This window comes from Babylonia areolata, chromosome 2 (assembly GCF_041734735.1).
Source record: "Babylonia areolata isolate BAREFJ2019XMU chromosome 2, ASM4173473v1, whole genome shotgun sequence".
Classification (NCBI taxonomy): Eukaryota; Metazoa; Mollusca; class Gastropoda; order Neogastropoda; family Buccinidae; genus Babylonia; species Babylonia areolata.
The window spans coordinates 69,284,946-69,298,080 of record NC_134877.1 but is presented as its reverse complement, the minus strand read 5'-3'; the positions used below and the strand labels follow the sequence as shown (position 1 = coordinate 69,298,080).

The 13,135-nt window shown below is 47.1% G+C and overlaps 1 protein-coding gene across 1 annotated transcript in view; it reads right to left on the bottom strand.

Annotated features, from left to right (window-relative positions):
* LOC143276718 (putative sodium/potassium/calcium exchanger CG1090) overlaps positions 1 to 7,506 on the bottom strand; it is an 8,731-nt gene extending 1,225 nt beyond the window's left edge. Inside the window, exons 1-3 of the mRNA XM_076581374.1 lie at positions 7,233 to 7,506; positions 6,118 to 6,219; positions 1 to 1,152 (exon numbers count right to left, since the gene is read on the bottom strand). The exon at positions 1 to 1,152 is cut by the window's left edge and continues 1,225 nt beyond it. Of these exons, the coding sequence (XP_076437489.1) occupies positions 827 to 1,152; positions 6,118 to 6,219; positions 7,233 to 7,407 (603 nt within the window). The 5' untranslated portion in view covers positions 7,408 to 7,506 and the 3' untranslated portion in view covers positions 1 to 826. The remainder of the gene's footprint in view (positions 1,153 to 6,117; positions 6,220 to 7,232) is intronic.
* Between the last annotated feature and the right edge of the window lie 5,629 nt (positions 7,507 to 13,135).

The window sequence follows — 13,135 nt, the reverse complement described above, 5'->3', positions numbered from 1 at the left end:
TCCAGCATGTATATATCTTACAATGCTGTGTCTCTTTTTATGTTACTTATTTATCTTTTCCTTTCTTCCTCAAAATGTACGTCTTTTGTATGTCTTCACCAAACAGTTGATGTGACCAGTGTAAACTATTATAAATAAGCACAAAACCAAATGTTAATTATATCTGTATAAAGTACGTGAAATATGTAACACTTTCATGTGCGGGTTTCCTGAAATAAACACGTCTTGTCTTTTTTTTCTACACTTCATTTCTGTATCTATTTGCTTACTTGATTCAGTTTTGTTTCATTTTTAGATTTATTTACTCATTTATTCTAATTCATTTATTCCTTAATTTGTTGAGTTATCCATTTATGTGTTTATGTATCCCTTTTTTCTCCATCAAAACCTGAATGAGCGCGTTGGCTTATGCTGCTGGTCAGCGTATATGGATTTGTCCGAACGCTGTGACGCATCCTTGAGTAACTGAACTGAACTGCCTTGCCTTGCCTTGTCCTGTCCTGCATTGCTTCGTCTTGTCCTGCCTAGTCTTGCCTTGTCCTGCCCTGTCCTGTCCTGCATTGCTTCGTCTTGTCCTGCCTAGTCTTGCCTTGTCCTGCCCTGTCCTGTCCTGCATTGCTTCGTCTTGTCCTGCCTAGTCTTGCCTTGTCCTGTCCTGTCCTGTCCTGCATTGCTTCGTCTTGTCCTGCCTAGTCTTGCCTTGTCCTGCCCTGTCCTGTCCTGCATTGCTTCGTCTTGTCCTGCCTAGTCTTGCCCTGTCCTGCCCTGCCTTGTCCTGTCCTGTCCTGCCCTGTCCTGCCCTGCCCTGTCCTGTCATGCTCTGTGGTCACCGCGGGCAGGCAGGGGGGTTGAGGTCAGAGAATACGTTCAGCTCGTAGAGACTGGACAGCGTGATGACCACAATGTACACCACTAGACACACGGCGCCGTAGCCCCGCGTCAGGCGCCACCTGTTGGCGGCGACAGAGACGAGCAGGAAGAAGACGGTGGCAAGGAGGGTAAGCGAGGAGTACAGGAGGCCCGAGCTGCTGATGCCCAGAGAGTCACCCCCCTTGAAGGCGGCCGTGTCGATGAGCCAAGGCAGGCCCAGGCACAGGAGAATGTCGAAGACATTGCTGCCGATGGAGTTTGACACTGCCATGTCGCCATAGCCTGCAACGGCAAAACAAGGCAAAGTCGGAAGGCTATTTCATATTTGACACTGCCATGTCGCCATAGCTTGCTACGGCAAGACAAGGCAAGGCAGGAGATTATTTCATGTCTGACACTGCCATGTCGCCATAGCTTGCTACGGCAAGACAAGGCAAGGCAGGAAGATTATTTCATGTCTGACACTGCCATGTCGCCATAGTCTGCTAAAAGACAAGGCAAAGTAGGAAGTTTAACGTTATTTGTTGTTTGACACTGTCATGTCTTTATAGACTGCGAACAGCGAAACTAGTTATTAAACTACTAAAAGCAGTGATGATATGTATATCTATCTATCCATCTATCTATCTATCATATAATATTATATATATATGTATGTATGTATGTATATATATATATATATATGTGTGTGTGTGTATGTGTATATAGAGAGAGAGAGATAGAGAGACAGAGACAGAGAGAGAATGAATGAATGAATGAATGAATGAATGAATCTTTATATTCCAACGGTGAAGATATTAGCACTTTGGCCGACTTACACATCTGCCGTTGTTCTAAGAGACACACAAACACATAGCATATAAATGTTGTTATACTAAATACATGTATAACGTACATGTAGAACACAGCGTGACACTGAGAGACACAGCTGTACGACACGGAAGAGAGTAACACACTACAAACACACACACACACACACACACACACACACACACACACACACACACACACGCAAAGTAATGATAAAATTAAAAACACAGATGTGAGAGACATAAAAGATAGCAAATAAGGAGACGGGTAATTGGGATATTGACTGATGGACACATTATGTGGGGGAAGGGAGAGAGAGAGAGAGAGAGAGATGCAATGATAAGTCAGTATGAAATCAGTAAGAAAAAAGAAAAAGAAAACAAGTTGGGTGAGAATGGTTCACAATTTGAGTATATAGAATCGTAGACATGACCAGACTAGAGTTTGTTTTCGATAATTTATGTCCACTGCAAGGAGAACACATTCAGATCTTTGAAAACAATACGCAATAGCGCGATACGTTATCAACTAATTGACGCATTTCGATATAGTTTGTAAGGATTGTCAATGACAATGTTATACCAGATTTTAGGTCTGGCTTTCAGCACGCATGTACTGTCCAAGTTTCTCTTTGAATGTTGTGGTGGAAAATGGTTCTTTGAGGTGTTTGGGGAGATTGTTCCAGCAGTGCGTGCCCGGAGTACGCTAAACTCGATTTATAAAGGTCTATTCTTGGCTTGGGTAGAATAAGTGTCGCATTTCGGGAGTTAGGGTTGTGAATATCATAGCAGGCAATGGTTGGGTGTTGATAAGTAGGACATTTACCGAATGTAATTTTATGCATAAGTACGCACTTATTCAATATTAGATGCTTAGTCAAGGGAAGAGGTGCTGGCAGTTGATATTGATGACTGCGTGTGTTTCGTAAAACACCATTGAGGTGTTTTACAGCACGTCTGTGTACAGAATCTAGTTTTTTCATGTGCACTTCGCTGCAGTTGTCCCACACGTTCGAAACGTATTTAATTCTAGACATGATGTGAGAATGGAAAAAGAAATAGGAAGCCTCTGGACTGACGACATGATTTAAACGGGATAACAGGAAAACATTTTTTGCAACTGACCTCGATAAAAATTTGATATGTGCCTCCCATTTTAACTGCTTGTCAATAATGACCCAAGGTGTCGATGTTCTGTAACTTGTTCAATAGCTTGGCCATCAATTGACAAAGAGAGCGGATCTAAGCCACGCTGATGCTTTTGGCGAGTGGCTACAATAATGCCCTTTGTTTTTTTCTGGGTTAAGGAGCATATTATTTTCTGTACACCAGTTGGACACTTCTGTTCGGCTGGTTTGCAATCTATCATTAACGTGCTCAAAATTTACTCCAGCTGTATGAAGAGAAGAGTCATCTGCAAACATGTCACACGATACTGCAGATGAGGAGATACATAATGGAAGATCATTGATATAAAGGTTGAACAATAAGGGGCCAAGCACAGAGCCTTGGGGAATGCCCATTTTAGTTATTCCTACATCCGAAAAAGTCCCGTTTATTAATATACTCTGTTTTCTTTCTTTGTATGAGAGAGAGAGAGAGTTGGCAAATAGTTCAGCACCACTTTCTTCTTCTTTGTTAGTGGGCTGCAACTCCCACGTTCACTCGTATGCACACGAGCGGGCTTTTATGTGCATGACCGTTGTTTTCCCCGCTATATAGGCAGCCATGCTCCGTTTTCGGGAGGGGGGGCTGCATGCTGGGTATTTTCTTGTTTCCATAACCCACCAAACGCTGACATGGATAACGGGATTTTTAGCCTACGTGTTTGATCTGATTGCGTATACACACGAAGGGGATCCAGGAACAAGCAGGTCTGCACATATGTTGACCAGGGAGATCGGAAGAAATCTCCACCCTTCACCCACCAGGCGCTGTTACCGAGATTCGAACCCGGGACCCTCAGATTGAAACTATTATGTTTAAACCACTTGGTATCGCGCCCTTCACGCACCACTTTAAAAAAGCATGTATGTTCTGACAGAGTGAAAGAAGATCGGGAGATATCAGTTATACCGGCTGCACAAGGCCCACCACTGATCTCTGACTGAACACACTGACGGCTGTTTCAGGCACACGTCCAACATGAAGAGTTTGAAAAGAAAAATGTTTGAAAATTGATATTTTAGCTGACGGGCGCAATAGCCGAGTGGTAAAAGCGTTGGACTGTCAATCTGAGGGTCCTGGGTTCGAATCACGGTGACGGCGCCTGGTGGGTAAAGGGTGGAGATTTTTACGATCTCCCAGGTCAACATATGTGCAGACCTGCCAGTGCCTGAACCCCCTTCGTGTGTATATGCAAGCAGAAGATCAAATACGCACGTTAAAGATCCTGTAATCCATGTCAGCGATCGGTGGGTTATGGAAACAAGAACATACCCAGCATGCACACCCCCGAAAACGGAGTATGGCTGCCTACATGGCGGGGTAAAAACAGTCATACACGTAAAAGCCCACTCGTGTGCATACGAGTGAACGCGGAAGAAGAATAAGATATTTTAGCTAAATATGTACAGTTGTATGGTGGTTCGTGAAGGATAGCTGTGGGTTTTTGTTGTCAAAAACTGCACGAAACACTGGTTGTGCGTGTTGCTCATTACACTGGTCCTTGTCCTGCCAGCGGATTCAAAGAATGCGTCTGAGGCAACGGAGATAGAAACTGTTTAGTGTCTTCTCTTGGGCACAATATGTGGTCCATGTTTCACTGGAGTAGGGTGCTTAGAACGCTATCTGTATACATCTGCATCTTGGTGTTTTCCGTCAAGTTTTTGGTTGAGCACACCCTCTTGTGAAGTTTGGACATGACCGCGGCGGCCTTCGCAACTCTTGAATTGATCTCTGGCTCGAGAGAGTTATTCGAGGTTACTGACGACCCCAGATACTGAAAATGGTCAACAGAGTTGAGCTTGGGTAAAGGGTGGAGACTTTTTTCTTCCGATCCACCATATCAAGACCTGCTGATGCCTGAACCCCCTTTGTGTGTATACTCATGCAGAAGATCACAATGCGCACGTTCAAGATCTTGTAATCCATGCTAGCATTCGGTAGGTACGGAAACAAGAACATACCCTGCATGTACCCCCAACCCCCCCAAAACGGAGAATGACTGCCTACACGGCGGGGTAAAATCAGTCATACACCTAAAAGCCCACTTGTGTATACGAGTGAAAGTAGCAGTCGCAGCCCACCAACGAAGAAGATTATAAATAGATAGCCAAATGATTTTTTTTTAAATATATAAACAGATCAGCAAAGAAACCAATAAATACATGAGTGAATAAATGAATAGATAACCAAATAAATAAATAAATAAATGAACAAACAAATGAACAGATTAATCAATCAATCAATGAACCAATCAGTCAGTCACTCAGTCGATAGATAGATAGATAGATGGTGGTGGTGGTGGTGGTGTGTGGCCATCGAGATCGATGATGACCATCGTTGTCATCCAGCTGGGGGATGGGGGCAGGGTGGTGGTGGGGGTGGGGGGGATGCTTATGAGTCTATCTGTGATTGCGCATGTGGCTGAATAGTCCAATCTGCGCACGAAATGTTCGTTGACAATTGGGACAGACAAAGACAGGCATATCACTGTCAGGGAGCTTGTTTGCCCGTGACTTTCTGGCCTGCCTCTTCTAACAGCTGCAGCAGTCCTGTTGGCCTCGCACAACTTGGCGCCTTTGTGCACAGCAGCGCGCCATTTGTCACGGTCCATTGCAGATTCCTCCCAGGAGTCAGGGTTGATACCAAACGCTTTCAGAGAGACTTTCAGAGTATCGATGGTCTGGCATGCTCGCCACGTGTCCAGCCCAGCGAAGCTGGGACTGCATCAGGATGGTGAAGATGCTGGGAAGGGTGGCTCTTGCAAGCACCTCCGTGTCTGGGGTCCTGTCTTGCTACTTGATAGATAAATAGATAGATACGTAGATAAAAGACTAGTAAATTAATGAAGAAATCATGAATTAACAATGAATAAATGAACAAATGAACTGATGAATGAATAAATGAATATATAAAATATACAAAGGAAGGAAGCAATGAAGGAAGGAAGGAAAGAAGGGAGTGAGGAAGGAAGAGAGGGAGGAAGGAAGGAAGACAGGAAGGAAGGGAGGGAGGGAGGAAGGAAGGAAGGGAGGGAGGGACGGATGGAGGAAGGAAGGAAGCAAGGGAGGAGGAAGGAAGGCATAAAGGAAGGAAAGAGGAAGGAAGGATGAAAGGCATAAAGGACGGAAGCAAAGAAGGAAGAAAGGAAGGAAATAAGGCAGGAAGGAAGGGAGGGAGGGAGAGAGGCAGGCAGGCAGGCAGGAAGGAAGGAAGGGAGGGAGGGAGAGAGGCAGGCAGGCAGGCAGGAAGGAAGGAAGGACGGTGGCCGCACCGTCCCGCGCCACCAGCACGCTGGTCAGACAGTCGGGCAGACTGGTGCCGGCAGCCAGCAGTGTCAGCCCCATCACCGTGTCCGGGATGTTCAGGGCGTCCCCTGCCCACCGTCACCACGCACGCACGCACACACACACACACACAAATTAAAAAAGGAAAAACACATCGTACATACGCACACACCAACACACACGAACGCACACACACACACACACACACACACACACACACACACACACGCACACACACACACACACACACACGCACGCACGCACACACACACACACACACACACACACACACACTCGCACACACACACATACACATTTGTCAGCTAAAAGGTTAATCAAAAGGTCCTATATGTATGTATGTATATAATTATATATGTATGTATATATGTCTATCTGTCTGTCTGTCTGTCTGTATGTATGTATGTAGGCATATACATTTATATGTTCATGTACATAAGAGAGAGATGCATGCATGCATCATGCGTATGATTATCAGGGATGTGTGTATACTTATGCATATGCATCTACCTACATTTGTGTGTGAACCCTGTGTCGACCTTTGCTTTCTCGCAGCCCCGCTCTTTCTCGCACGTTCCGAGAAAGAGTGGAGGTGGGTGAGGGGGAGGGGCCGTCCTTTAGTAGTTTATTGAGGACGGCTGCGGTCTTTCAGTGTAAATAACTACATGAAAAACCGTACTGGAGCACGTCCATGGAAACAACTCTGGATACAAGAGGAACTCATGACACTGGCTGGTTACACCTCTGACGGAAATTCGCACGTGCGCTCGCGACACACACACACACACACACACACACACACACACACATGAGAAGAAGAAGAGGAGGAGGCGGAGGAGGAGGAAGAAGAAGAAGGAAGAGGAGGAGAAGGAGGAGGAGGAAGAAGAAGAAGGAAGAGGAGGAGGAAGAAGAAGAAGACAGGATGACCCCACCGGCTCTCTCTTACCGGCATTGGTGATCATCCAGACCATGACACAGGTGATCTGTCTTACCGGCAATGGTAATCATCCAGATCATGACACAGGTGATCTCTCTTACCGGCAATGGTAATCATCCAGACCATGACACAGGTGATCTCTCTTACCGGCAATGGTGATCATCCAGACCATGACACAGGTGATCTCTCTTACCAGACCATGACACAGGTGATCTCTCTTACCGGCAATGGTGATCATCCAGACCATGACACAGGTGATCTCTCTTACCAGACCATGACACAGGTGATCTCTCTTACCGGCAATGGTGATCATCCAGACCATGACACAGGTGGTCTCTCTTACCGGCAATGGTGATCATCCAGACCATGACATAGGTGGTCTCTCTTACCGGCAATGGTGATCATCCAGACCATGACACAGGTGGTCTCTCTTACCTGCAATGGTGATCATCCAGGCCATGACACAGGTGATCTCTCTTACCGGCAATGGTGATCATCCAGACCATGACATAGGTGGTCTCTCTTACCGGCAATGGTGATCATCCAGACCATGACACAGGTGATCTCTCTTACCGGCAATGGTGATCATCCAGACCATGACATAGGTGGTCTCTCTTACCGGCAATGGTGATCATCCAGGCCATGACACAGGTGATCTCTCTTACCAGATCATGACACAGGTGATCTCTCTTACCAGACCATGACACAGGTGATCTCTCTTACCGGCAATGGTGATCATCCAGACCATGATATAGGTGGGCTCTCTTACCGGCAATGGTGATCATCCAGACCATGACATAGGTGGTCTCTCTTACCGGCAATGGTGATCATCCAGACCATGACACAGGTGATCTCTCTTACCGGCAATGGTGATCATCCAGACCATGACATAGGTGGTCTCTCTTACCGGCAATGGTGATCATCCAGACCATGACATAGGTGAAGACGCCTATCCAGACGACCGAGAGGAGGAAGGTGAGGGGGTACAGACGCCTCCAAACCCCGCCCCTCCGGCAGTCTGGAACCGTCACGTAGCACAGGGCACGAACCGGGGTGGTGGCCACCCAGTAGACACGTGGGAGGAACGAGTCGGGTATCGCCCACGGGGACTCGTAGCTGTCGTCTGACAAAGAACAGGGGGAACAGAGTGAGACGGGAAACGTCTGCTTTGGTGATTTTTGTTTTGTTTGAAACTTGTGTTGTGCTGTGTTGTGTTCTGTTGTGCTGTGTTGTGCTGTGTTGCGCTGTGTTGTGTTGTGCTGTGTTGTGTTGTGCTGTGTTTTGCTGTGCTGTGCTGTGTTGTGTTGTGTTGTGCTGTGCTGTACTGTGCTGTGTCGTGTCGTGCTGTGCTGTGCTGTGCTGTGCTATGCTGTGCTGAGCTGTGTTGTGCTGTGCTTAGCTGTGCTATGTTGTGCTGTGCTGTGCTGTGCTGTATTTACATACGAGCTTACTCGTCAGTTTCTCTGTCTCTTCCCACACACTGGCAAGCCGCCATTACCCTACCCTTTGTCGTTTGTGTTTGTTTTTCACCCTCTCTGTTGAAGAGTACATGTTGTGTGTGTGCTTTTGCGTGGGTGTTTATTCGTATGTGTGTGTGTGTGTGTGTGTGTGTGTGTGCGCGCGCATTGTGTTCTGTGTGCGTATGCGTATATACATCTCTCTCTCTCTCTCTCTCTCTCTCTTTATATATATATATATATATATATATATATATATATGTGTGTGTGTGTGTGTGTGTGTGTGTGTGTGTGTGTGTGTGTGTGTGTCACAAAAAACCGTTGTTTATTCTTCTCTTGAATGTCTCCTCTTGTAAGTGCTGTTGCGCCTTCTGTATGCACTATTGTTCATGTACGTTTCCAAGTGAGGCGCCTGCAGCCCATCACATTGGGAGATTTCTCCACGGAAGCACCACTATAATAATCATTGTTATCAGTGGGATACCTTCTTTCTCTTCACTCTCCTCCCTGACACGAGACCCGAACCCTGTCTCCTCCTCCTGCCCCTCCCCGTCCCTCGGAGAGGCCCCACCGGAGTGGGAGTTTCCCAAGAGGCCCTGCTTCTCTTCGGGGTCCGCGGGGCCACCGTGTCCCCTCCAGCGGGCCCTGAAGGTGTCCAGGGCACCCAAGGCTCGAGTCTCCAGACGTCGGTTGAAGACCATGAGGAGGATGTAGAGGCCGTACAGAAGGAGCATGGCTAGGGCTTCGTACCTGGGATTTGAGGGCGTTTCTCTTGTTTCTGTTTGGTTTTTATGAAGAGATTCAGCTTGAATGATTCGTTGTTGTACTTGTTGCTTTTGATATTCCTGTTGTTGCTGCTGTTGTTGCTGTGTGTGTGTGTGTGTGTGTGTGTGTGTGTATTTGTATTTCTTTTTATCACAACAGATTTCTCTGTGTGAAATTCGAGAGCACGTCGCTACACTACAGCGCCACCCTTTTTTTTCTTTCTTTTTTTTTCCTGTGTGCAGTTTTATTTGTTTTTTTGTTTTTTTCCTATCGAAGTGGATTTTTCTACAGAATTTTGCCAGGAACAACCCTTTTGTTGCCGTGGTTTCTTTTACGTGCGCTAAGTGCATGCTGCACAACGGACCTCGGTTTATCGTCTCATCCGAATGACTAGCGTCCAGACCATCACTCAAGGTCTAGTGGAGGGTGAGAAAATATTGGCGGCTGAACCGTGATTGGAACCAGCGCGCTCAGATTCTCTGGCTTCCTAGGCGGACGCCTTACCTGTAGGCCAGCACTCCACGTGTGTGTGTGTGTGTGTGTGTGTGTGTGTTATTTATTTACTTTTTTTTTTTATTATTCATCATCGTTATCATTATCATAATTACTGTCATCATCATCATCAGTAGTAGTATCAGTAGTAGTAGTAGTATCATTTTATCCAGTAATGACAGTGGTTCAGGTTAACAACACTTTACAGCAGGGGGCAAGGTCAAGCAGACTGACCAGTGGTTCAGGTTAACAACACTTTACAGCAGGGGGCAAGGTCAAGCAGACTGACCAGTGGTTCAGGTTAACAACACTTTACAGCAGGGGGTCAAGGTCAAGCAGACTGACCAGTGGTTCAGGCTAACAACACTTTACAGCAGGGGGCAAGGTCAAGCAGACTGACCAGTGGTTCAGGCTAACAACACTTTACAGCAGGGGGTCAAGGTCAAGCAGACTGACCAGTGGTTCAGGTTAACAACACTTTACAGCAGGGGGCAAGGTCAAGCAGACTGACCAGTGCACGCGGGAGTCCTCAATGACCAGCACCAGAGTGGTCACGGACAGCAGGTAGAACAGCGTGTCTCTGACCAAAGGGTACCAGGTCAAGGTCACCACCTGAACACCGCGCAAAGGGAGGTAAGGCTTCTTTCGCATGGGATGCGCGATGTGAGGGGTTGTGAGGGTGGGTTTCTTTTAGTTGTGGTTGGTGGTGGTGGTGGTGGTGATGGTGGTGTGCTGTGCTGTGCTGTGCTGTGTTGTGTTGTGCTGTGCTGTGCTGTGTTGATTTGTGCTGTGCTGTGCTGTGCTGCGCTGCGCTGTGCTGTGCTGTGTTGTGCTGTGCTGTGCTGTGCTGCGCTGCCGCGCTGTGTTGTGTTGTGTTGTGCTGTGCTGTGCTGTGCTGTGTTGTGTTGCGTTTCTTTGCTTTGCGTTGCGTTGTGCTGTGTATTGTGCTGCGTTGTGGCTGCGCTGCATTGCGTTATATTCCTTTACATTACTTTACGTTAAGTAGCGTTGAGATGTGGTGTGCTGTGATGTGGTGTGCTGTGTTGTGCTGTGCTGTGCTGTGCTGTGCTGTGCTGTGCTGTGCTGTGTTGTGCTGTGCTGTGCTGTGCTGTGCTGTGTTGTGTTGCGTTTCTTTGCTTTGCGTTGCGTTGCGTTGTGCTGTGTATTGTGCTGCGTTGTGGCTGCGCTGCATTGCGTTATATTCCTTTACATTACTTTACGTTAAGTAGCGTTGAGATGTGGTGTGCTGTGATGTGGTGTGCTGTGTTGTGCTGTGCTGTGCTGTGCTGTGCTGTGCTGTGCTGTGTTGTGCTGTGCTGTGCTGTGCTGTGCTGTGTTGTGTTGCGTTTCTTTGCTTTGCGTTGCGTTGCGTTGTGCTGTGTATTGTGCTGCGTTGTGGCTGCGCTGCATTGCGTTATATTCCTTTACATTACTTTACGTTAAGTAGCGTTGAGATGTGGTGTGCTGTGATGTGGTGTGCTGTGTTGTGCTGTGATGTGCTGTGATGTGGTGAGCTGTGGTGTGTTGTGCTGAGCTGTACTGTGCTGTGTTGTGCTGTGTTGTGCTGTGCAGAGCTGTGTTGTGTTGTGCTGTGTTGTGTTGTGTTGTGTTGTGCTGTGCTGTGCTGTGCTGTGCTGTGCTGTGTTGTGTTGTGCTGTGTTGTGTTGAGGGGGGAAGGGTGTTAGTGTGGGGGCACGTGTGTGTGTGTGTGTGTGTGTGTGTGTGTTCGTTGGGGGAAAATGAGTGTTTTCTCAGTGTGTAAGTAAAGGAATAAATGGGAACATCAATAAACAAATAAAGTATTTAAAAACGATTACATAACAAAACTACATTGACACATCTACGAGCATTTTGTCACGTTCAATAATATTTGTCACATTCAACAAGAATTAGAAGTGAAAAAACACGCACAAAAACAAACTTTAGAGACATGTACCTGTTTAACTTTTCACATGAAATGACACTGACACATCCACACATGTATGTACCATTCCAGCGAAGATTCCACACAGCCCCACAATGAAGAGGATGTTGAAGACCGCAGAGCCCACTATGGTGCCCACACCCACGTCACTCTGCGCGATGAACACCCCTGAAGAAACACATCATGCACGACTGGCCTGCTGCTTCATGTTTCATCAGTACACACACACACACACACAACACAACACACACACACACACACACACACACACACCACTCCCACACCTTCCCCACACACAGAACACACACACACACACACACACACACACACACACACACCACCCCCACACCTCCACACACACACACACACACACACACACAACACACACACACACCCCACACCTTCCCCACACACAGAACACACACACACACACACACACACACACACCTCCCCACACACACAACACACACACACACACAACACACACACACACACTACACAACACACACGCACACACACACACACAACACACACACACACACACACACACACACACACACACACACACACACACCACAACACACACACACACACACACACACACACACAGTCACATACCCCACACTACTTACCAATCCACCCACACCTTTCTTCTTTCTCACCCCACCCCCACCCCCAACACATATACCCACCACCCATCCAACCCACATTTTCTCCCGCACTCCCCCCTCCCCTACCACTCCCCCCACGCCCAGCCACCTACCCACAACGGAAGTGCACAGTTCAGGGGCGGAGCTGCCCGCCGCCATGAACGTCGCTCCTGCCACGTCCGCCTGGAGGCCCAGGTCTGGAACCCCGGCACGCCCCGCCGGACACAGAAACATCATCACACATACGTCCTTAGAACAGCTCCCTGGGGGTGCTAAACGTGGACACCAAGTTTATTGGAGGTGTTACACGTGGACGCCTAGTCGGTTAGTTCAGTTTATTGGAGATGTTACACGTAGACACCTAGTGGTTAGTTCAGTTTATTGGAGGTGTTACACCTGGACACCTAGTCGGTTAGATCAGTTTATTGGAGGTGTTAAACTTGGACACCTAGCTGGTTAGTTCAGTTTATTGGAGATGTTACACGTGGACACCTAGCTGGTTAGTTCAGTTTATTGGAGATGTTACATGTAGACACCTAGTCAGTTAGTTCAGTTTATTGGAGGTGTTACACGTGGACACCTAGTCAGTTAGTTCAGTTTATTGGAAGTGTTACACGTAGACACCTAGTCAGTTAGTTCAGTTTATTGGAGTGTTACACGTAGACACCTAGTCAGTTAGTTCAGTTTATTGGAAGTGTTACACGTAGACACCTAGTCAGTTAGTTCAGTTTATTGGAAGTGTTACACGTAGACACCTAGTCA